The sequence below is a fragment of the Oncorhynchus mykiss genome, chromosome 21 (genome assembly GCF_013265735.2).
Source record: "Oncorhynchus mykiss isolate Arlee chromosome 21, USDA_OmykA_1.1, whole genome shotgun sequence".
NCBI lineage: Eukaryota > Metazoa > Chordata > Actinopteri > Salmoniformes > Salmonidae > Oncorhynchus > Oncorhynchus mykiss.
This window is the reverse complement of record NC_048585.1, coordinates 12,862,837-12,887,485: the sequence shown is the minus strand read 5'-3', so window position 1 is coordinate 12,887,485 and position 24,649 is coordinate 12,862,837. Positions and strand designations below refer to the sequence as shown.

General features: G+C 41.1%; 1 protein-coding gene across 1 annotated transcript; it reads right to left on the bottom strand.

The window, feature by feature from the left end:
* Nucleotides 1-1,715: 1,715 nt before the first annotated feature.
* cmas (cytidine monophosphate N-acetylneuraminic acid synthetase) lies at nt 1,716-19,998 on the bottom strand. Its single transcript, NM_001124190.1, is given in 8 exon segments — nt 1,716-1,952; nt 8,051-8,216; nt 11,221-11,392; nt 11,927-12,021; nt 12,389-12,519; nt 15,978-16,133; nt 17,020-17,162; nt 19,619-19,998. Coding segments are annotated over 8 exon segments (1,299 nt in total). The 5' UTR covers nt 19,840-19,998; the 3' UTR covers nt 1,716-1,737.
* Nucleotides 19,999-24,649: the final 4,651 nt, after the last annotated feature.

Sequence of the window (24,649 nt, the reverse complement as noted above, 5' to 3'; positions counted from 1 at the left end):
AGTGGAACGACATTTATTGGATATTTCAAACTTTTTTAACAAATCCAAAACTGAAAAATTGGGCTTGCAAAATTATTCAGCCCCTTTACTTTCAGTGCAGCAAACTCTCTCCAGAAGTTCAGTGAGGATCTCTGAATGATCCAATGTTGACCTAAATGACTAATGATGATAAATACAATCCACCTGTGTGTAATCAAGTCTCTGTATAAATGCACCTGCACTGTGATAGTCTGCACTGAGGTCCGTCAAAAGCGCAGAGAGCATCATGAAGAACAAGGAACACACCAGGCAGGTCCGAGATACTGTTGTGAAGAAGTTTAAAGCCGGATTTGGATACAAAAAGATTTCCCAAGCTTTAAACATCCCAAGGAGCACTGTGCAAGCGATAATATTGAAATGGAAGGAGTATCAGACCACTGCAAATCTACCAAGACCTGGCCGTCCCTCTAAACTTTCAGCTCATACAAGGAGAAGACTGATCAGAGATGCAGCTAAGAGGCCCATGATCACTCTGGATGAACTGCAGAGATCTACAGCTGAGGTGGGAGACTCTGTCCATAGGACAACAATCAGTCGTATATTGCACAAATCTGGCCTTTATGGAAGAGTGGCAAGAAGAAAGACATTTCTTAAAGATATACATAAAAAGTGTTGTTTAAAGTTTGCCACAAGCCACCTGGGAGACACACCAAACATGTGGAAGAAGGTGCTCTGGTCAGATGAAACCAAAATTTAACTTTTTGGCAACAATGCAAAATGTTATGTTTGGCGTAAAAGCAACACAGCTGAACACACCATCCCCACTGTCAAACATGGTGGTGGCAGCATCATGGTTTGGGCCTGCTTTTCTTCAGCAGGGACAGGGAAGATGGTTAAAATTGATGGGAAGATGGATGGAGCCAAATACAGGACCATTCTGGAAGAAAACCTGATGGAGTCTGCAAAAGACCTGAGACTGGGACGGAGATTTGTCTTCCAACAAGACAATGATCCAAAACATAAAGCAAAATCTACAATGGAATGGTTAAAAAATAAACATATCCAGGTGTTAGAATGGCCAAGTCAAAGTCCAGACCTGAATCCAATCAAGAATCTGTGGAAAGAACTGGAAACTGCTGTTCACAAATGCTCTCCATCCAACCTCACTGAGCTCGAGCTGTTTTGCAAGGAGGAATGGGAAAAAATGTCAGTCTCTCGATGTGCAAAACTTATAGAGACATACCCCAAGCGACTTACAGCTGTAAACGCAGCAAAAGGTGGCGCTACAAAGTATTAACTTAAGGGGGCTGAATAATTTTGCATGCCCAATTTTTCAGTTTTTGATTTGTTAAAAAAGTTTGAAATATCCAATAAATGTCGTTCCACTTCATGATTGTGTCCCACTTGTTGTTGATTCTTCACAAAAAAATACAGTTTTATATCTTTATGTTTGAAGCCTGAAATGTGGCAAAAGGTCGCAAAGTTCAAGGGGGCCGAATACTTTCGCAAGGCACTGTAGAAAGGACGTAGAAATTATAATGGACCTATGTATTTTAAAATATCTGCACTTTTTCTGGCCCAGAAATGGATTTGGACAAACAAATCAATCCCCAAAAAATCTGTTTGGCCCTCAAGCAAAAAAGTTTGCCCATGCCTACTTTAGAACACATTCTACAGTTAAGAATGGATCTCTGTGACTTTAGAACACATTCTAGAGTTTAGAATGTATTTCTGTGACTTTAGAACACATTCTAGAGTTTAGAATGTATTTCTGTAGATGCGGTCCTGTTCCATCTGAGACTTGGCCTTCTTCTTGAGCAGCAGGATGTGTTCAGAAAACTCCCTCACAGCCCCCAGGCCTGCTGCACTGTGGCAGGAGTATTTAGCAGCGTTGATCGCCACCACTGGGGCGTCCCGGGGAACTGCACTCAGCCCAGCCAGGTTCAGACAGTCAACATCTGGTGCATCATTACCTGTAGGAGGGAGAGATGGAGGGATGAAATGGAGGTGTGAGATTCATTTGTATTTTATTTTAAATCTATTTAAGTGTCCATACGGTGGTTATGGAAGTATTTTAAGAATGAGCTGATCTTGGACTACAGGAAAAGGTGGCCCAAACAGGCCCCCATTAAGAAGATTTATCATGGGTCCCCAGATCCTCAAAAAGTTCTACAGCTGCACCATCGAGAGCATCGTGACCGGTTAATCACCGCCTGGTATGGCACCTGCTCAGCATCTGAACGTAAAGTGCTACAGAGGGTAGTGCATACGGCCCAGTACATCACTGGGCCCAAGCTTCCTGCCATCCAGGACCTATATACTAGAGGAAAGAGGGAGGGCAAAAAATTGTCGATGACTCCAGTTACCCAAGTCATAGACTGTTCTCTCTGCTACCGCACGGCAAGTGGTACCGGAGCACCAAGTCTAGGACCAAAAGGCTCCTTAACAGCTTCCACCCCAAAGCTATAAGACTGCTGAACAATTCATCTATTTACATTGACACCCCAAACAACATCAATACTGATACAGGGAACACACAGGGAAGTAGACAGAAAAAAGGGAAGGCAATCAACAAATTAAAGGAGTCCAGGTGAGTCCAAGGATGCACTGCTGCGCATGATGGTGACCGGTGATGAAACGCAGGTGTGTGTAACAATGGTGACAGGTGTGCAAAATGAAGGCAGTCTGGCGCCCGAGAGGGAGAGCGGGAGCAGGCAAGTTATTTAATCAGTGAAGAACTTACAATCACTTCCTGGCAAGAGATAACGGAGGGATGAGAGGAGATAGATGGAGAGAGATGAAGGGTTGAGAAGAGAGAGAAATGACCACTGTAGCCAGGTTTTGTTTCACAAGTGTCATTTCGCAATGAATTTGTCTACTTTCAACTTATTTTTTTTTGATAACCTGATTGGAATACGTTTTATTTAGGAGGAATAGGCCTGAGTTCTAGAGACCTACAGAGCTGCGTTGTGTGGATGTCACGCCGCCGTCTGGCGGCGGGTGGGGGACAGTACTTATCGAAGGTAAATCTGAACCACTTTCAGTTCAACTCTTTTATGCCTGAATGTACGCAAAAATGAAGAGAATTCAATGTTTAGACTTAATGCATCATAAAAATATTGATATTGCATTTATCCATGAATCTCATTTGCGAGTAGGGAATATTCATCGCTTACAGGACAAGGTGTATAACGTTGCTGCTTCGACTAGTGGAGCCTCTAAGTCCAAAGGCGTTGTTATTTTGATTAAAACGAATTTAACTTTAGTTATCGAAAAGACTAGCAAGGATACTACCAGCCGCTTAGCTTCCATTTACACGTCTATGGCAAGAAAGTAGCATTTGTGTCCATCTCTGCACCCGCTGTTTATGAGGACAGCTTTTTCGCTGGGCTTACCAATAAATTGTTATCACTTTAAGAGTATGAATTGGTCATAGGGGCAGATATGAATGCAGCTTTCAACCTCAACCTTGATAGATCCACACATTAGTGTGGATGACTAAAAGCATCATTAGTGTTGAATGGAATGACAGAACATCTCAGTATCTCTGTGTGGCGAGTTCAGAATCCGGGCATCAAAGATTATACCTGTTCTTCTGCATATCACAAATCATACTCTGGAATTGATTGTTTTCTATTCTCTAAGTATGTGCGTCATGCCAATATAAATATTGCCTGCGATGCTTTCAGATCATGATCCCCTGGTTACCCAAGTGGATGTGAGCTTTAAGGTAAATAAAACAAAACATTGGCATTTTAATATGACCCTTCTTCAAAACTAATTGTCCGTGGCTGAATTTCAATTTGCATTCTTAGAAAAAAACACAAGGACTCTGTAGAGGACCCCAGGTTTACATGGATGGCTACTACAGGGTTTATCACAGACTTTACATCTTATGCATCTCACCTCAATAAAGCCAGGAATCACAGAATCAAGTTATTGGAGAAAACATTTAAAATCACTTCAACAAAACCTGAAAAGGAATTACTCAAATAATGTCAGCAATGATTTGAGGGTGGTTAAACAGGAATGTAATAATTTATTAAGGAGGAGAGCAGTGTTCATCATGCATAGAGTGAGGCAGAACTATCATTTTAATAGGAGCAAACCAAGCAGGTTTCTAGCATTAAAATTGAAACAAAGTGAATCTTGTACTTCTATAGAATCTATTCAATCCCCAGTTAAAGGCTTACTTTCTGATCCACAGAAAAATAATGCAACATTTCAGTCTTTTTACCAGGAGTTATATACATCTTCCATCCAGGTTGAACCAGACAAATGCAGTTTTTAGATCATCTTGATTTGCTCGTATTGGAGGAGAAGCGATCTGCGGATCTGGGCCGACCCATCTCATTAGAGGAACTGGAGTCAGCACTGAAAGGTGCGAAAAAGGGGAAATCACCTGTCCCGGATGGCATTCCCCCTGAGCTGTTACAACAAATCACCTGTCCCGGATGGCATTCCCCCTGAGCTGTTACAACAAAACACCTGTCCCGGATGGCATTCCACCTGAGCTGTTACAACAAATCACCTGTCCCGGATGGCATCCCACCTGAGCTGTTACTACAAATCACCTGTCCCGGATGGCATTCCACCTGAGCTGTTACTACAAATCACCTGTCCCGGATGGCATTCCACCTGAGCTGTTACTACAAAACACCTGGCCCGGATGGCATTCCACCTGAGCTGTTACTACAAATCACCTGTCCGGGATGGCATTCCACCTGAGCTGTTACAACAAATCACCTGTCCCGGATGGCATTCCACCTGAGCTGTTACTACAAAACACCTGTCCCGGATGGCATTCCACCTGAGCTGTTACAACAAATCACCTGTCCCGGATGGCATTCCACCTGAGCTGTTCCAACAAATCACCTGTCCCGGATGGCATTCCACCTGAGCTGTTACTACAAAACACCTGTCCCGGATGGCATTCCACCTGAGCTGTTACAACAAATCACCTGTCCCGGATGGCATTCCACCTGAGCTGTTACTACAAAACACCTGTCCCGGATGGCATTCCACCTGAGCTGTTACAACAAAACACCTGTCCCGGATGGCATTCCACCTGAGCTGTTACTACAAAACACCTGGCCCGGATGGCATTCCACCTGAGCTGTTACAACAAAACATTTTTTTATTTTATTTTACCTTTATTTAACTAGGCAAGTCAGTTAAGAACAAATTCTTATTTTCAATGACGGCCTAGGAACAGGGGGTTAACTGCCTTGTTCAGGGGCAGAACGACAGATTGGTACCTTGTCAGCTCGGGGGTTTGAACTTGCAACCTTCCGGTTACTAGTCCAACGCTCTAACCACTAGACTACCCTGCCGCCCCAAATCACCTGTCCCAGATGGCATTCCACCTGAGCTGTTACTACAAAACACCTGGCCCGGATGGCATTCCACCTGAGCTATTACTATAAATCACCTGGACCTGATGGCATTCCACCTGAACTGTTACTATAAATCACCTGTCCCTGATGGCATTTCACCTGAGCTGTTACTACATTTTGGGGGAATTTTAGGACCAGTATTATTGGAGTAAATTCATTCGGCCATCGACAGGTTTTTTTTTCATGATCATATTAACTCTGCATTAATCTCTCTACTGCCAAAGAAAGGGAACGATCACACAGACTGTGCAAATTATCGTCCGATATATTTAATTAATTCGGACCAAAAATTGTATTGAAAAGTATTTGGATAAGTTGATTCACATGGACCAGTCAGGTTTTGTGAAAGGTCTCCTTGCAGCTGACAATGTCAGACGATGAATGCATGTAATACATGAAGCACAACAGCTGGACACATCGTGTGCTGTGCTGTCTCTAGATGCTGAGAAGGCTTTGACAGGCTTGATTGGCAGTACTTGTGGGCTGTTTTGGAGAAATTTGGTTTGGGAAAGAATTGTATTGATATGGTTTGTGTGTTATATACTAACACTGTTGCTATGGTTTCTACTAATGACGTACACTCAAGTCCATTCCCTATTTTTCAGGGATGTAGACACGGAGATGGCCTATCCCCAACGTTATTAATTTAGTCGCTAGAGCCTTTAGCCCAACATCTAAGGCAGAATGTAGTGGGGCTTCTCCTACTGATTACATCCTCCTCTCATACCACTATATGCAGACGATATTCTCTATCAAAAATTCAATCTCATCTTTATTATCCACATTTGAAGAATTCAAATGGCTGTCCGGGTATAAAATAAATTGGACAAAATCAGCATTAATGTCACTGAATGAAGCGGCCAAAAAAGTTTCACTTCTCTCAACAATTCCTATGAAAACACAGCTCATGTGTTTGGGCATTAGTATACAAACATCTCTGCATGGTCTGGTGAAGCTTAATTATGACAAGATGAACGAGAAGGAAGGAAGGAAGGAAGGAAGGAAGGAAGTTGAATGGGATTTAACAGTTTGGGAGAAGTTATCTGCTTCTTTACAAACTAGGGGCAGCTTCCATAAAGATGAATGTGTTTCTACGTATTAGTTTCCATGATGATCCCACTCCCTCCACCTGTAGGCTAATGGGGAAGGGTTGATAGAAGTATACATAAATACCTTTGGAATGGCAAACATCCACAGATTAGGTTTGAGGTGTAACAATGACAGAAGTGTCATGGTGGACTTGCATTACCACATGTTTGTATTTAGCACCAGTCTTTCCAGTTACGCCCACTTAGATCATCAGTCTCTTGGAGAACTACTGAGGAATAACTTGTTTCACCTACTAGATGAGTTATTCTCTGGTATATCTAATAAGAAATGCATGTTGTATTTTGGTCCGATCATTTCTAATACAATAGAGACATTTAGGAAGGTTGAGATGGGCGTAGATGGTAACTGCATCTCCTATGGCATAACAAGGCTATTACCTCCGGTAATAAACCGTTGGAGTCTAGAGCCTGGTCTGCTGTCTGTTGTGTCATCGGCAAACTTAATGATGGTGTTGGAGTCGTGCCTGGCGGCCTCCGACCGCAGGGCACTACTAGTGTGTACAGTACATCACTGGGGCCAAGCTTCCTGCCATCCAGGACCTCTATTTTTGATTTTACCTTTATTCAACTAGGCAAGTCAGTTAAGAACAAATTCTAATTTTCAATGACGGCCTAAGAACAACTGCCTTGTTCAGGGGCAGAACGACAGATTTTTACCTTGTCAGCTCGGGGATTCGATCTTGCAACCTTTCAGTTACAAGTTACCACTAGGCTACCTGCCGCCCCAATATACCAGGTGGTGTCAGAGGAAGGCCCTAAACATTGTCATAGACTCCAGCCACCCTAGTCATAGACTGTTCTCTCTGCTACCGCATGGCAAGCGGTACCGGAGTGCCAAGTCTAGGTCCAAGAGTCTTCTAAACAGCTTCTACCCCCAAGCCATAAGACTCCTGAACATCTAATCAAATTGCTACCTAGACTATTTGCATTGCCCCCCCCCCCTCTCTTTTACACTGCTGCTACTCTCTGATATTATCTATGCATAGTCACTTTAATAACTCTACCTACATGTACATATTACCTCGACTAACCAGTTCCCCTGCACATTGACTCTGTACCGGTACCCCCTGTATACAGCCTCGCTATTGTTATTTTACTGCTGCTCTTTAATTATTTGTTAAGTTTATTTATTATTCTTATTTTTATTTATTATAACTGCATAGTTGGTTAAGGGCGTGTATGTAATAATTTCACTGTAAGGTTACACCTGTTGTATTCGGAGCATGTGACAAAATAACATTTGATTTCCATCTCAGAAGGGCTCCAAATCAATACCTTCATACGTTTAGATTGACATGAACGCACAAGTATTACTCAAAATAGAAGGTTAAGATTCCACTATATTACAAACTGTACTATATAACTAAAATGAATTAGTAATAGTAGTACTATTTGTAGTAGTAGCAGTAGTAGTAGTAGTAGTAGTAATAGTAGTAGTAGTAATAGTAGTAGTAGCAGTAGTAGTAGTAGTAGCAGTAGTAGTAGTAGTAGCAGTAGTAGCAGTAGTAGTAGTAGTAGTAGTAGTAGTAGTAGTAAATTGTTAAATGAAAACAACAGTGAGTTTACCCATATAGGCGACCTCCTTCCAGTCCAGATCCTTGTCATCCATCATGGCTGTGACCTCACCCTGGATGTCCTTGCCCAGCTGCCTGACCTCGCAGCCTGTCCTCTGGGATAGATTGTCAGCCAGGGCCTTGGTCAGGAGGTCCTCACTAGATGAGATCAGGATCACCTGTAGCAGACAGAATAAAACAAATGTCTAGGCTCTGTGTTTTGTATGGGAGCTCTGTGTGTTGAATATAAGCTCTGTTTTGTATGGAAGCTCTGTTTTGTATGGAAGCTCTGTTTTGTATGGAAGCTCTGTTTTGTATGGAAGCTCTGTTTTGTATGGAAGCTCTGTTTTGTATGGAAGCTCTGTTTTGTATGGAAGCTCTGTTCTGTATGGAAGCTCTGTTTTGTATGGAAGCTCTGTTCTATGTATTGTACAGACTTGAGTGTAAGGAGGAAATATCAGTTCATATTCAGTTCAGAGTGATCATACAGCATTTAGAGTACTGTAATACAAATCATTCCCAGTGTTCTGTTTGTGACATTCAAGGTGAAGGTTGATGGTCACTAGACTTGATAGTGAATGTTATGGATTATTGTCTTATCTGTTGATAGTGATTGACACCAGACTGGATGTACAAGGTCTGAGGACACACTGATTATTCACTGTTGTATTGTATTGACATTGTGTGTGAACTCGGTTGATTCTGTAGCAGCTGGACAAGTCACTGTCTTTTGTTTTGTCTTCCTACAAGCCTCTGGGCTGGTGTTTACAGAACATTTGGTGCTGCCTGATTAGGATATAAAGGGCCTGTCTCCAAGAGGCTGGTGTTTACAGAACATTTGGTGCTGTCTGATTAGGATATAAAGGGTCTGTCTCCAAGAGGCTGGTGTTTACAGAACATTTGGTGCTGCCTGATTAGGATATAAAGGGCCTGTCTCCAAGAGGCTGGTGTTTACAGAACATTTGGTGCTGTCTGATTAGGATATAAAGGGTCTGTCTCCAAGAGGCTGGTGTTTACAGAACATTTGGTGCTGTCTGATTAGGATATTAAGGGTCTGTCTCCCTGTTACAACTTGTAATACACCAGAATGATTTTTGATTGACTGCTCTCCTTTTTGTTCACCTGGAAATTCATATTACAACATAGACAATACAACATAGACAATACAACATAGACAATACAACATAGACATTACAACATAGACATTACAACATAGACATTACAACATAGACAATACAACATAGACAATACAACATAGACAATACAACATAGACAATACAACATAGACAATACAACATAGACATTACAACATAGACAATCCAACATAGACAATACAACATAGACAATACAACATAGACAATACAACATAGACATTACAACATAGACATTACAACATAGACATTACAACATAGACATTACAACAGACAATACAACATAGACAATACAACATAGACAATACAACATAGACAATACAACATAGACATTACAACATAGACAATACAACATAGACAATACAACATAGACATTACAACATAGACAATACAACATAGACATTACAACATAGACAATACAACATAGACATTACAACATAGACAATACAACATAGACATTACAACATAGACATTACAACATAGACAATACAACATAGACATTACAACATAGACATTACAACATAGACAATACAACATAGACAATACAACATAGACAATACAACATAGACAATACAACATAGACATTACAACATAGACATTACAACATAGACAATACAACATAGACAATACAACATAGACAATACAACATAGACAATACAACATAGACATTACAACATAGACAATACAACATAGACATTACAACATAGACATTACAACATAGACATTACAACATAGACATTACAACATAGACAATACAACATAGACAATACAACATAGACAATACAACATAGACAATACAACATAGACATTACAACATAGACATTACAACATAGACAATACAACATAGACAATACAACATAGACAATACAACATAGACAATACAACATAGACATTACAACATAGACATTACAACATAGACATTACAACATAGACAATACAACATAGACAATACAACATAGACAATACAACCTAGACATTACAACATAGACATTACAACATAGACAATACAACATAGACAATACAACATAGACAATACAACCTAGACAATACAACATAGACAATACAACCTAGACAATACAACATAGACAATACAACCTAGACATTACAACATAGACATTACAACATAGACATTACAACATAGACATTACAACATAGACATTACAACATAGACATTACAACATAGACATTACAACATAGACATTACAACATAGACATTACAACATAGACATTACAACATAGACATTACAACATAGACAATACAACATAGACAATACAACATAGACAATACATTAATTTGTGGTAGCAGTCATTGTAAAAAAAAAAGTAACACCTGTCTGTCACGGTTTGATCTTTTAAAACACAATGAATGAATCACCCGTATTCATCACATTATCTTTGTATCTCCACTCCCTCTCTCTGCAGTGTGTGTGTTCTATATGTACAGTATCTGTACCTCCACTCCCTCTCTCTGCAGTGTGTGTTCTATATGTACAGTATCTGTACCTCCACTCCCTCTCTCTGCAGTGTGTGTTCTATATGTTCTGTATCTGTACCTCCACTCCCTCTCTCTGCAGTGTGTGTTCTATATGTTCTATATGTTCAGTATCTGTACCTCCACTCCCTCTCTCTGCAGTGTGTGTGTTCTATATGTACAGTATCTGTACCTCCACTCCCTCTCTCTGCAGTGTGTGTGTTCTATATGTACAGTATCTGTACCTCCACTCCCTCTCTCTGCAGTGTGTGTGTTCTATATGTACAGTATCTGTACCTCCACTCCCTCTCTCTGCAGTGTGTGTGTTCTATATGTACAGTATCTGTACCTCCACTCCCTCTCTCTGCAGTGTGTGTGTTCTATATGTACATTATCTGTACCTCCACTCCCTCTCTCTGCAGTGTGTGTGTTCTATATGTACAGTATCTGTACCTCCACCCCCTCTCTCTGCAGTGTGTGTGTTCTATATGTTCAGTATCTGTACCTCCACCCCCTCTCTCTGCAGTGTGTGTGTTTGTTCTACATGTTCTGTATCTGTACCTCCACCCCCTCTCTCTGCAGCATGCGGATACCCATAGTATCTCTGGTGTTGACTGAGACCATCTCCTCTCCAGAGACAGAGATGAGGACGCGGCCGTCAGTCAGACAGCCGGAGACGTTACACAGCAGCAGACGCACCACCTCAGGCTTGTCCAGGCCAAAGTAACCAAACCTGGACAGGAACAACACACACAGGGACAACATTTGGACAACCACTCCTCTGTGTTACAGCATTATTCATTGTGTTGCTTTACCACAAAATCGAATTATATTTAAAGTGCATTCAAATAAACACTTTCAGAGAAAGAGAGACAGAAACAGACAGAGAGACAGACAGAGAGAGAGAGACAGAGACAGACAGAGACAGACAGAGAGACCGAGAGAGACAGAGAGAGACAGAGAGACAGAGAGACAGAGACAGACAGAGAGACAGAGAGAGAGAGACAGAGACAGACAGAGAGACAGAGACAGACAGAGACAGAGAGAGAGAGACAGAGACAGACAGAGAGACAGAGACAGACAGAGAGACAGAGAGAGAGACAGAGACAGACAGAGAGACAGAGACAGACAGAGAGACAGAGACAGAGATAGAGACAGACAGAGAGACAGACAGAGAGACAGAGACAGACAGAGAGAGAGGTGGTTCGGAGTGAATGACTTCAACAGAGAGTGAACTTGAAATTCTAGGTCAGTGATTTCAGACTACCTCAGTACTCTCTGTTCTGCCACGGGCCAGTCGATATCCACATCAATATCCACACTGTACTCTGGCAGCATCTCATAGTAAGCCCACTTCCCCCCCTGAGAAAGACAACAACACAAAGGGTATTTCTATTAGCATTCAAAACACCAGTTGACAATAGAATATCTAGTAGTATCACAGACCAGTCCATCTCTCAGTGTGTATGTTGTTTCTAGTCAGGCTGAATGAATAAATACGTTATTGATCCCCTGAGGTGAATAGGGTTCACCACCAGCAACAGACATACACATCAGGGCCTGTATTCATAAAGCATCTCAGAGTAGGGCTGCTGATCTAGGATCAGGTCCTCCCTGTCCATATAGACGTATTCATAATGATTGAAAAAAGAAAACTGATCCTAGACCAGCACTCCTATCCTGAAACGCTTTGTAACTATGGGCCCTGATGGGGTATAGTGCCTGTTACCTGCAGGCCTCTCTCTATCGTCGCTCTGGTATAAATGTAGAAAGATCCGTTCTCACACAGCTCTCCATCCCAGTCCTGTCTCCGGGGCCTGTTACACGGGTCTAAGTTCAGAGGCTGGGTGGCTACACTACCTGAACAGGAGAGAGAACACATAGTCAATGTTATAGGTTATAACTAGAAACCAGACTACTTCCTGGTCCGGAGAAAAACTCATTTGTCTAAACACCCCTCATCTCTCTATTGTGATACACAGTGATTAGTGGTGGATGGAGTTACTTCAATGTAATGTGCTTGTGAAAGATACTATATTTACAGTTGAAGTTGGAAGTTTACATAAACCTCAGCCAAATACATTTAAACTCAGTTTTTCACAATTCCTGACATTTAATCCTAGTAAAAATTCACTGTTTTAGGTTAGTTAGGATCACCACTTTATTTGTGAAATAAAATGTGAATAATATCAGAATAATAGTAGAGAGAATTATTTATTTCAGCTTTAATTTCTTTCATCACATTCCCAGTGGGTCAGAAGTTTACATACACTCAATTAGTATCTGGTAGCATTGCCTTTAAATGGTTTAACTTGGGTCAAATGTTTCGGGTAGCCTTCCACAAGCTTCCCACAATAAGTTGGGTGAATTTTGGCCCATTCCTCCTGACAGAGCTGGTGTAACTGAGTCAGGTTTGTAGGCCTCCTTGCTCACACATGCTTTTTCAGTTCTGTCCACAAATGTTCTATGGGATTGAGGTCAGGGCTTTGTGGTGGCCACTCCAATACCTTGACTTTGTTGTCCTTAAACCATTTTGCCACAACTTTGGAAGTATGCTTGGGGTCATTGTCCATTTGGAAGACCCATTTACGACCAAGCTTTAACTTCCTGACTGACGTCTTGAGATGTTGCTTCAAGATCTGCACATAATTTTCCTACCTCATGATGCCATCTATTTTGTGAAGTGCACCAGTCCCTCCTGCAGCAAAGCAACCCCCACAACATGCTGCTGCCACCCCCGTGCTTCACAGTTAGGATGGTGTTCTTCGTCTTGTAAGCCTCCCCCTTTTTCCTCCAAACATAACGATGGTCATTATGGCCAAACAGTTCTATTTTTGTTTCATCAGACCGGAGGACATTTCTCCAAAAAATACGAGCTTTGTCCCCATGTGCAGTTGCAAACCATAGTCTGGCTTTTGGCGGTTTTGGAGCAGTGGCTTCTTCCTTGCTGAGCGGCCTTACAGGTTATGTTGATATAGGACTCATTTTACTGTGAATATAGATACTTTTATACCGGTTTCCTCCAGCATCTTCACAAGGTCCTTTGCTGTTGTTCTGGGATTGATTTATACTTTTCACACCAAAGTACGTTCATCTCTAGGAGACAGAACGCGTCTCCTTCCTGAGCGGTATGATGGCTGCGTGGTTCCATGGTGTTTATACTTGCGTACTATTGTTTGTACAGATGAACATGGTACCTTCAGGCATTTTGGAAATTGCTCCCAAGGATGAACCAGACTTGTGGAGGTCTACAACTTATTTTCTGAGGTCATGGCTGATTTCTTTAGATTTTCCCATGATGTCAAGCAAAGAGGCACTGAGTTTGAAGGTAGGCCTTGAAATACATCCACAGGTTCACCTCCAATTGACTCAAATGATGTCAATTAGCCTATCAGAAGCTTCCAAAGCCATGACATCATTTTCTGGAGTTTTACAAGCTGTTTAAAGGCACAGTCAACTTAGTGTATGTAAACTTCTGACCCAGTGAAATTGTGAAAGATTATTTCACTTATAATTCACTCTGTGTGTAAACAATTGTTGGAAAAATGACTTGCCAAAACTATAGTTTATTAACAAGAAATTTATGGAGTGGTTGAAAAAACGAGTTTTAATGACTCCAACCTAAGTGTATGTAAACTTCCGACTTCAACTGTACATATCGTCGAAAGAAGTGAACCAACGTGCAGCGTGGTGGGCGTAAATGTTCCTTTTTTATTTAAAATGTCAACCAACAAAACAACTGTGACGCTTACAGGGCTACGATGCCTCTAACAAAGTTAACTACCCACACTGAAAGGAGGGAAAAAGGGCTACCTAAGTATCATTCCCAATCAGAGACAACAATAGACAGCTGTCCCTGATTGAGAACCATACCCGGCCAAAACATAGAAATAAAGAAACATAGAAAACAAAACATAGAATGCCCACCCCACATCACACCCTGACCTAACCAAATTAGAGAAATAAAACGTCTCTCTAAGGTCTGGGCGTGACAACATGTTAGTAATTTAGCAGACGCTCTTATCAACACAATCCATTATCATTGAGCATTAGCATCTTACATCAAGATATGATGGGTAGGTGTTTTCAAACACACAATAGAGTTTTTCCTGGCTCTGGTCACATGGTCAGGACAAACTCCCGACCCTACTTATAAAGTGAGGGACAGTTTTTCCTCAGGCACAGTGTAGTGGAAAATGTTACACATTGTGTTCTTTCTCAAGGTTGGCATGTTCTGTAAACTGTCTGACAATGAGAATTGTTGTTTTGTGTTATTAAGTTGCGATGTGCTTATGGTTTGTTCACAGGGTGTGAGTCAAGCAGAAGAGGAACTAGATACAAGATAATAACCTCCCTCACTCTCCCACCCTGATACTCATTCCTTGTATCTGTGTCTGCTTAGTCATGCTGAGGAGACTTGTCTGTGCCGCGGTATAAAGGACAAGTGAAGGGACTGACCCTTCAGATCTCCTGACAGACCTGAACATTAAGTTTGTTGGAACCTCTCCAGTTAACTGATAATAAGTGTGAGGTCCTAAACATAACAAATGGCTGTCCCGTACCTCCTTTCTTCACCTCCTGACAGACCTGAACATTAAGTTTGTTGGAACCTCTCCAGTTTACTGATAATAAGTGTGAGGTCCTAAACATAACACATGGCTGTCCCGTACCTCCTTTCTTCACCTCCTGCCAGACCTGAACATTAAGTTTGTTGGAACCTCTCCAGTTAACTGATAATAAGTGTGAGGTCCTAAACATAACACATGGCTGTCCCGTACCTCCTTTCTTCACCTCCTGACAGACCTGAACATTAAGTTTGTTGGAACCTCTCCAGTTAACTGATAATAAGTGTGAGGTCCTAAACATAACACATGGCTGTCCCGTACCTCCTTTCTTCACCTCCTGACAGACCTGAACATTAAGTTTGTTGGAACCTCTCCAGTTTACTGATAATAAGTGTGAGGTCCTAAACATAACACATGGCTGTCCCGTACCTCCTTTCTTCACCTCCTGACAGACCTGAACATTAAGTTTGTTGGAACCTCTCCAGTTAACTGATAATAAGTGTGAGGTCCTAAACATAACACATGGCTGTCCAGTACCTCCTTTCTTCACCTCCTGACAGACCTGAACATTAAGTTTGTTGGAACCTCTCCAGTTAACTGATAATAAGTGTGAGGTCCTAAACATAACACATGGCTGTCCCGTACCTCCTTTCTTCACCTCCTGACAGACCTGAACATTAAGTTTGTTGGAACCTCTCCAGTTAACTGATAATAAGTGTGAGGTCCTAAACATAACACATGGCTGTCCCGTACCTCCTTTCTTCACCTCCTGCCAGCGGAAGTGGTGTCGTCGGACCACGGAGAAGACGGACGTGAAGCCCTGCTTGGTGATCATCTCCAGGGCCTCCTTCAGGTGGAAGGGGTGCAGGCAGGGAGACGTGGCCTGGATGTGACAGATCACATCCACCTCTGGAGGAGGACAACACAACAGATATTTGAATTTATCCATTATTTAATCAGGTAGCCACATATGATATGACACATGAATACATCTACATGGTTACTGTTGACATCTGTATCTATGGAGTAGGTCCCACTTCATTTGGATAGCACCCTATTCATGGGTTGTCTATAGCCGCTCTCACACTATCAACAATCTACCACCTGAAACTCAATACCAGGCGTGCTTCTACATCTGCATTGCTTAGTCTTTTGGGTTTTAGGCTGGGTTTCTGGATAAGCACTTTGTGACTTCTGCTGACGTAAAAAAGGGCTTCATAAAGAAATGTGACTGATTGATTGATTGATGTGCAACACTTTCCTAGGGTTGGGATTAGGGTTATGGTATTAGAAATTGAATTAAAAGAAAACAGCATGTGAGCATTATCATGTGAGCAACTGTGCAGGGGCTATAATAACTGTCACTGATTGGCTGGAGAGGGGTGAGTCAGACCACACACCTGGTTTCCCAGACTGGTGTTCTCAGGTTCTGATTAAAAAGCAGGAAGGAAAAACAGCAGCGGGCTCTGCGGCCCTGAAGGTCGTATGTTTCAAGTGTCTCAGAGTTGGAGTGCTGACTTAGCTCATAGATCACAACAAATAAGACTACATGGACAGGGGGGACCTGATCCCAGATCAGTATTCCTATTCTGAGATGCTTGATTACATGCCGTCCCAGAGCCTTAGCCAAGCTAGCTTGATTCCTCACGCCTCCCTCCTTGGCTCCTTCTCAAAGCACATTGGAGCAGAAGATCTGAGCTTCCTCCACTCAGATCTCCTCCTCTACTGCATTTTGAGGAGAAAAGGAGAGAGGACATGAGGAATCAAGGAAATACACTTGACATTCACCCCCTACCTGGGTTTAATCTGGCGAATTCCTGGATGGTGTCAAGAGAGCTGGAGGAGTCTTTGGACACCTCTGGGCTCCTGCGGTGAACCTGAGCTCCCCATGTCTTGGCTACCTTCTCAATGTCATCATGGTCAGTTGATACCCACACACTGGGAGAAAGAACGGAACAAGTTGATTCCTCAGGCTTTGTAACAAGTAGGCTGCATCAGTGCAATCCAGTCTTGTGTGGCCAAGCCCAAACCAGGGGGTTCATTCAGAGACTGTACACTAACTTTCAAACAAACACAATAAGAATCTGACATGGGTATACATATTTATACAACAAACAGTTACTAATGTATAGTTATGACCAGGAGTTAAAGTAGATGTCATTTCTTCCCAGTATGGAACCTCCTATGTGTGAACATGCGTGTACTAAAACAATGCATGGGCCTAACAGGACCGGTTCTGGACGTTCTGCTGCCCTAGGCAAGACAAAAACAATGGCCACTATCCCCTTAACCTAGAATAGTGTAATGCAGGGGTTGGCAATAGGTTTGGCCTTAGGCCAGTTTTTTTCTCAGCTAATAGTTGTAGAACAGAACATTATAGAGGTCCCATTCATGATTAAACTACAAATTAAACACATTTTAACACATCTGGTTACTAGGCTATATAATGTCAAAAACATATCCTAATATTTTCAATCTGATTACACTGCTAAAATCACTAATGTCTCTATTAAATTATTTAGTTATTTTCCTTTGTGCGTTGATTGCAATCAAGACAAAATGTCACTGAAAAAGTTTCAAAAGAAAGGTGGAAATGCAAATAGAAGTGTCAGGGAAGAATGGACAGAGGAATATGTATTCTTACCATATTTCTCCTATATCAAACCAGAGTGTCTTGTTTGCAACGAAACGGTTACTGTTTGCAAATCATTAAATATTAGACATTATGAATCTAAGCATGGCAGTTTCAAAACATACCTTTCCACCCAGACAGAGACTCCACGAAGTAGAAAAATGTCAGCTTTAACTGCTGGCTTCTCATCCGTTGCTGAACTCAACAACATAATTGCTTCCCTAAAAGCTGCCTGGGTTTAAACATATACACTTTTCAGAAAGCTCAATTAATAGGGATAGATTAGCCAAGTATCATTGTTTTGGGGCAGAACAATGTGAGGTGTTATGTTTTGTTGGATGTGCGTCTTGGTCAGTTTAGCTCGGAAAATGCCGCCCTGTTCAAAACACCGCTCTAGGTGTGCTGGTGTGGTACTGAAAATCTCCCCCCTGACAGAAATCTCCCCCCTGACTGAAATCTCCCCCCTGACTGAAATCTCCCCCCTGACTGAAATCTCCCCCCTGACTGAAATCTCCCCCCTGACAGAAATCTCCCCCCTGACAGAAATCTCCCCCCTGACAGAATCTCCCCCCTGCTCGTTCTTCACTGCTGCAATTTACTTGCTAGTTGAGATTTCTGCTGTTCACTCCGTTGTCAGTTTATCCCACATTTCACTGATCTTAGTAGCAGAAATCATTTTTGTCTGCAGTTTATTTTGTAGTCTATAAATAAATGTCTTTGTCAAAATTCGTCATCTCTCCCATGTCTTATTCAACTAATATTTTTGAAAGTGTAAGGATAGTAATTCAGTCATTGTTGTTCTGAAATGTTTATTGCTTGCCAACATTTTACTCTCTCCTCTATGTTTAATATAACACACATACATTCATTATTCATTTCGGTTGCCTATCCTGATGTGAAGTTTATTCTATAGAAAGTATTTGACTCTGATGTGTACTACAGAAAGTATTTGACTCTGATGTGTACTACAGAAAGTATTTGACTCTGATGTGTACTACAGAAAGTATTTGACTCTGATGTGTACTACAGAAAGTATTTGACTCTGATGTGTACTACAGAAAGTATTTGACTCTGATGTGTACTACAGAAAGTATTTGACTCTGATGTGTACTACAGAAAGTATTTGACTCTGATGTGTACTACAGAAAGTATTTGACTCTGGTGTGTACCACAGAAAGTATTTGACTCTGGTGTGTACCACAGAAAGTATTTGACTCTAGCCACAAAAGTAAGGACATTAGAAGGGTGGGGGGATCCTGACAGGGGGGAGATTTTCGGCACAACACCAGCTGTGGGTCCTAATCATATAGTTCTACTCAGAATCCCTATTAATTCAATAACATCTCTGTGAGTCATAAAGATTTGTCATTTGACTTTTAAAATGTATTACCTTTTATTGTGGCATAAACACAACCAGTCATGATGTTTTCATCGGATTGTCAAACAATCATATTCAAATGGCTCCTTTACAAGGCTACCTGCGCACGTTCATCCACCCGCAACATATTTCCAACCTCCAAACAGTGGTGAATGGAAAGAGAGACATCTGTTACACAAAACATCAACAAGTGTATTGACATTTGGCAAGTCTTACTGTACTTTCTCCCCTGGTTATGACAGATCCATCATCGACTATCACTAATAAACAATAATAACATGCAGCTAACTAACGTTACTATTAACAAAGGCGTCAGAGCAAGTCCATATACCGTAGCTAGATTAGAAATACATTTGACCAAAATGTTGACTGAATTAACGTTACCTGTCAAACTGTTTGGAGTCCACTGCAGCTCTCAGAACCCATCCGATGAGGGGGACACCGGCGAGAACTTTGATATTTTTCAGGGGGATCCCCTTACTGCCTCCCCTCGCCAGGATCAGGGCTGCGATGTGTCTCTTCTCACCGCTGTCTTTAATAACCTTTGCTTTTCTGTCTCTCACATCTTCGATGTCCGATAGCGTTCGTTTTCTAGCAGCAGCCATTGAAAGGATCAGTAGCCGGGTGGGCAGGCAATAGTCTTGTAGCGGTAGCGATGGATAGCAGTCGTCTGAAGTATCTAGCACCTTGCTTTCTAACTCACTGTAACTAGCTAGCTACGTACTTAGTTTACATGATCTACTACGGCTTAAACTGTGTGAAGGAAATCCTACAAATGTTACATGTGCACAGTAAAAAAGAGGCGTAGACTTGCTAGCTTTACTCGGAGGTAATTTCAACGATTCATTTTGATGCCATAGTAACAATTTCAGTTGAACTATTTACTGAATTTACTCTGGTAACAGGTTAACTGGCAATGTCAAGAAAACGATGATCGCGCTTCAATTAGGGGATTCGATTATCTGATCCGGGTTTCCCGGGTCGGAGGAGTTATAACGGGTAAAACGTGATTGCATTCATTTTGGAACCGGGCAACCTCCCCGGCGTGAGCCAGGTTCAAATGTCGTGTTCATGTACCAGTCGGAACTAGGAAACTCTGAAATGTCCGACTTGCAAAATGGTTGATCGTGGCAGGTGTATAACTACAACCAGGTAGCAAGTCGGAAATGTCAGAGTTTCTTTGTTCCGATTAGTATGTGAATGCGGCAAAATCCGCTCAAAACCAGTGACAGGCTAGATAAAGCACGTGGGGGAATGAGTAGGGATTCTGTGTTTTCACATAGAAAAGTCCTTGCTTTTTTATTAAAAATAAATTTAAAAAAACGCTTTATCTGCCTTCCCAATGAAAACTGGTTCGAAAATTGGAACATATATTTTATGGAAAAGAGATGTATGTTTCTGGAAGATGCATCATGCTACCTTGTTCACATTCCTTTGATGTGCATTTGAATCCCAAACCATGCCCTCCCCCCGACCAGCTCTCTCAGTGGGCACTCCACTGTCACGTGTTGCTGACTAAACTCCCAGAGAGTGACTAGGGGATAAAACCTAGCGGTCAAACAAGGAAACGGTTCCAATTGTTTTTCCCCCATTCATCTTTCCAATGGGGGATTTAAGAAACACTTAAAATAAGGGCTGTGTTTCATGTAGGCTTACCCTGGCATGACATTTTGATAACCCTGTAAATCTCTCTAGGACAAGGTGACTTTGATCAATATATTCACCTGTATTTACCCCCCAAAAAGGAAATGGTAATACTAGCTGGTAATGTGGCTATCATAAAGAACTACAAATACCATGATGATCTGGACGAGACTGCCAAATCAATTAACTATCTAATGTTAGCTAAATGTAGTGATGAATAAATTGGCTAAATATCTTTAAATTGACAATTCTGTGAACCATGGACATCACCAGGACCTTTTAGCCCAGAATGATTTTGGGTCAGTCCCAAATATTTTGCTCTGCTGCTGCAAAGGTGTAAAATAAATTGTACCACTTAGTTCATAGAGCTTTGATTGGGTGAAGCTTCCAAAGTAATCCAACCATTATAATCAGGGGTGCTGGTGCACATATTTTTCAAAATGGTGCTATGTCTCCAAGTTCACTTAATGATTAATTACTATTTTACATAACAAACCGAATATAATAGCAGGATAATGTCCTGCTACTGTTATAAAAAAAACGCAATGTCATGTCTTATGACAATGTAGGATGATTGTGCTGAAATGTTTTTTTTTTCTGATGTGGTTGTGTTTAACTCCATCTGCTCTAAAATTAAATTAGTAAGGCAGGTTAGCCACTCTTACATAATTTAGAAATGCTAAATGCATATACCCATTAAACTGATTGGGATCAAATGGTTGGCTGCATGCAGAATGGCCGTTTCACCTGTAAAATGTGAAGAATTATGATTCACGATTGACACTGATGATGGCCTAATTTATGATAAGGTAGGCCTAATTTAGTGTTTTAGCATTGAAAATATATAAAATGTTCCTTTCGCCACTTACAGTATGTGTAGGCATAGGCAATCATGCAATTTGGATGATGCATTGTATGTATATTCTAATTAACCAATAGGCTTAATTACGGTACAAACTTTCATTCAGAAATGATGGCTTAATAGGGCGCCTAACAAAACACCACTACACCTCTGGTTATAATAAATGTCAAGACGTGTGGTCAACTGATCGTTCCAGCATCGTTTTGATTGGGACAGTCATTTCGCTGCTTTGAGACAAGCATGGCAACTCATCTTGATAAAATCAATAAATGTCAGATTTGAGTGTTCACTGAATCTCCGTTTGGATATGTGGTTATAATTAGGCTTGGAAATGTTAGCTAAATTGATGTGAGTGCTCATGATCATTAGTCTCGCAATTTAAAGCAATGCAGGCAGATCTTCTCTACACACACATTAGGCCCATAGCCTACCTGATAAGCTTCCCTGATATTTTCCTGAACTTTCCTGATGCATTTCAGTCAGTTAGGCTACTGATGCGAATAGACATTTGTACACTTTTCCCATAATCTATTCGAGTAATTTGACGTATGTTTTTGTTTTAAAAACTCATACGGCCTACATCGTTTCAATAACAATAAAGCTGAAACCACTATTGGCTTCATTGATTTACTTAATTTATTATCGTAATTGTAGGCTAATTGTTGATAGATTATTGTCTTAAATATTATTTTAACAGTAGGCCTAACACACAATAATCTCATATGGGGTTACTGACCACAATCGATTGAATGAATAATAAGAAGGGTTGATTAATTTATTTGGCCTTGGAAGAAAGGCTGGAAGAAAACATAGCGCTGCAGGAAGGGATGCTGGAAGTGCTGCAGATAAATTTAAATACATTTGCCAAATTAAATAATTACTCCTCTATAAATAAATTAAATTATTGCAAATACTACACCAGCATAATTTAGCCACAGAGGATCAAAAGCTTATTGCTTTAGATTGTGTTTTGTTTGTCACATTATGAGCGCATAGGCCGAGTCTACAGTAATTGGGCATCTCGCTCGGAAAATATAAAACAGCTGATTGTTGAGTTGTGGCTGTCAATGAACAGCATGCAGCAGCTAGAAGGTATTTCGCAATATTTCAAAATACAATCGCGGGAAAAATCTGTTTGAATAGTTGAGTGCCACTGGAACGTTGGTGGACTATAATTTCCTACTCATATTATAGGTGTAAAATCTGTCTATCCACTCTTTTCATTGGCCTATGCTGTTGGTTGCATTTAAGACATGAGTCGTTCGTTTTGTTGATCTCAGTCTGTAAATGTCAGAGTAGCTTGTCATTTCGATCATTTGTGTGGTATAAAGAAATATTATTGTAATATCTCCAGTCATGTAGAAATGCAGGAAAGGATTTTAGAAAAGGGTAGTTTTTTCTCGGACCCACAAACCCCTCAGCCCCGAATTTGATGAAACTCTGGTGACGGTCCTGCTGTGAACTGTCTTGTGCACGTTTTAAATTGAAACAATACTGCAGGGATTTGTAGTCTTGCATCATGTCTACTTTGATGCTAATTATCATTTCTGAATCTGAGAGTAAAAAGAGACAAATATATTGATCAAAGTCACCTTGACCGAGAGAGATTTGCATGGTTATCAACCAAACGTCATGCCTACACGAAACACAGCCCTTATTTTAAGTCTTTCAAAAATGCTCTATGAGAAAAATGAATGATGGAAAATGTCCCTGTTTGACCGCTAGGTTTTATGGGTGTATGAAGTTGATTTAACTAGGCAAGTCAGTTAATTAAGAACAAATGCTTATTTTCAATGATGGCTTAGGAACAGTGGGTTAACTGCCTTGTTCAGGGTCAGAACGGCAAAAGTTTACTTTGTCAGCTCAGGGATTCAATCTAGCAACTTTCGGTTACTGGCCCAACGCCCTATGCACTAGGCTACCTGCCGCCCCACTGTGGGGCTCTATAAACCCGATTTTGGTACACACTCCTTACTTGAATGAGTCAATTCATGTTCCAATTTGAAAAAGTAAAACGAGCATGAAATTCTAATGAACAAATTCCCCCTGTCGTTTTACAAGATATAATCCTAAATAACAGTTAACCATTTAATTTGGGGGGTATTTCATCTTTTACATGTGTCAAGTCTCGAAATCCAACAAGCAAATCCACGTGGCATTTTATTAGGCACGCCTCTCCCATTATTTTGTGTGAACTTGTGCACACTAAAAAATAACACATGGGATTCCACTTCGCTTTGAAGCTGGCAGCATTCCTGGTTCGGTGGAAGTGGTTTTCGGAGGATCTTATCAAAGATTTGTATAACTAACCCAAGATAGACCACAGCCTGTCCTTTCCAATGGGAACAAATGAGTCATAGTAGGCAAAACAGGTAAGGGGGGCTAGTCAAGCACGAGCTAGCGAGAGCCTATTGGCGCATTCTAGCATACATTTGCATATTTCCTTTAGAGAACGCCTACTCTGTGAGGTGTGCAATAACTCAGTTCGCCCATGCACTTCTAAACAACGCAATGTTGTACCACTTTGGCAAAGGGTCAAATCTACAAAACGTAGTCCACTCTGTTCATAACATATATTCGTTTTGGGAACAGAAAACTATATTGGGATCAAATGTTAATATCTGGCTCATTGACAGCGCTGCGGCGCCTAGGGCGATGGGCCTTAGGGGAGGGATCTCCTCTGGGCCCCGAAAGACAGGATGGTTATTGATTCGGAAGAGCAGGAGGAGGCGAGTTTGATAAGGACTCACGACGTTCCAGTACAAAGAAGACAGCTTTTTAACATAGTGACTTTTTTAACATGTTTTTTAACATCTTTTCAACGTTTTACTTTTGTTAAATAATTTGTACACGTTTTAAATGTTTTTTACAGATTGGATGTTTCACAAGAAAAAGTACTTTTATTCGTG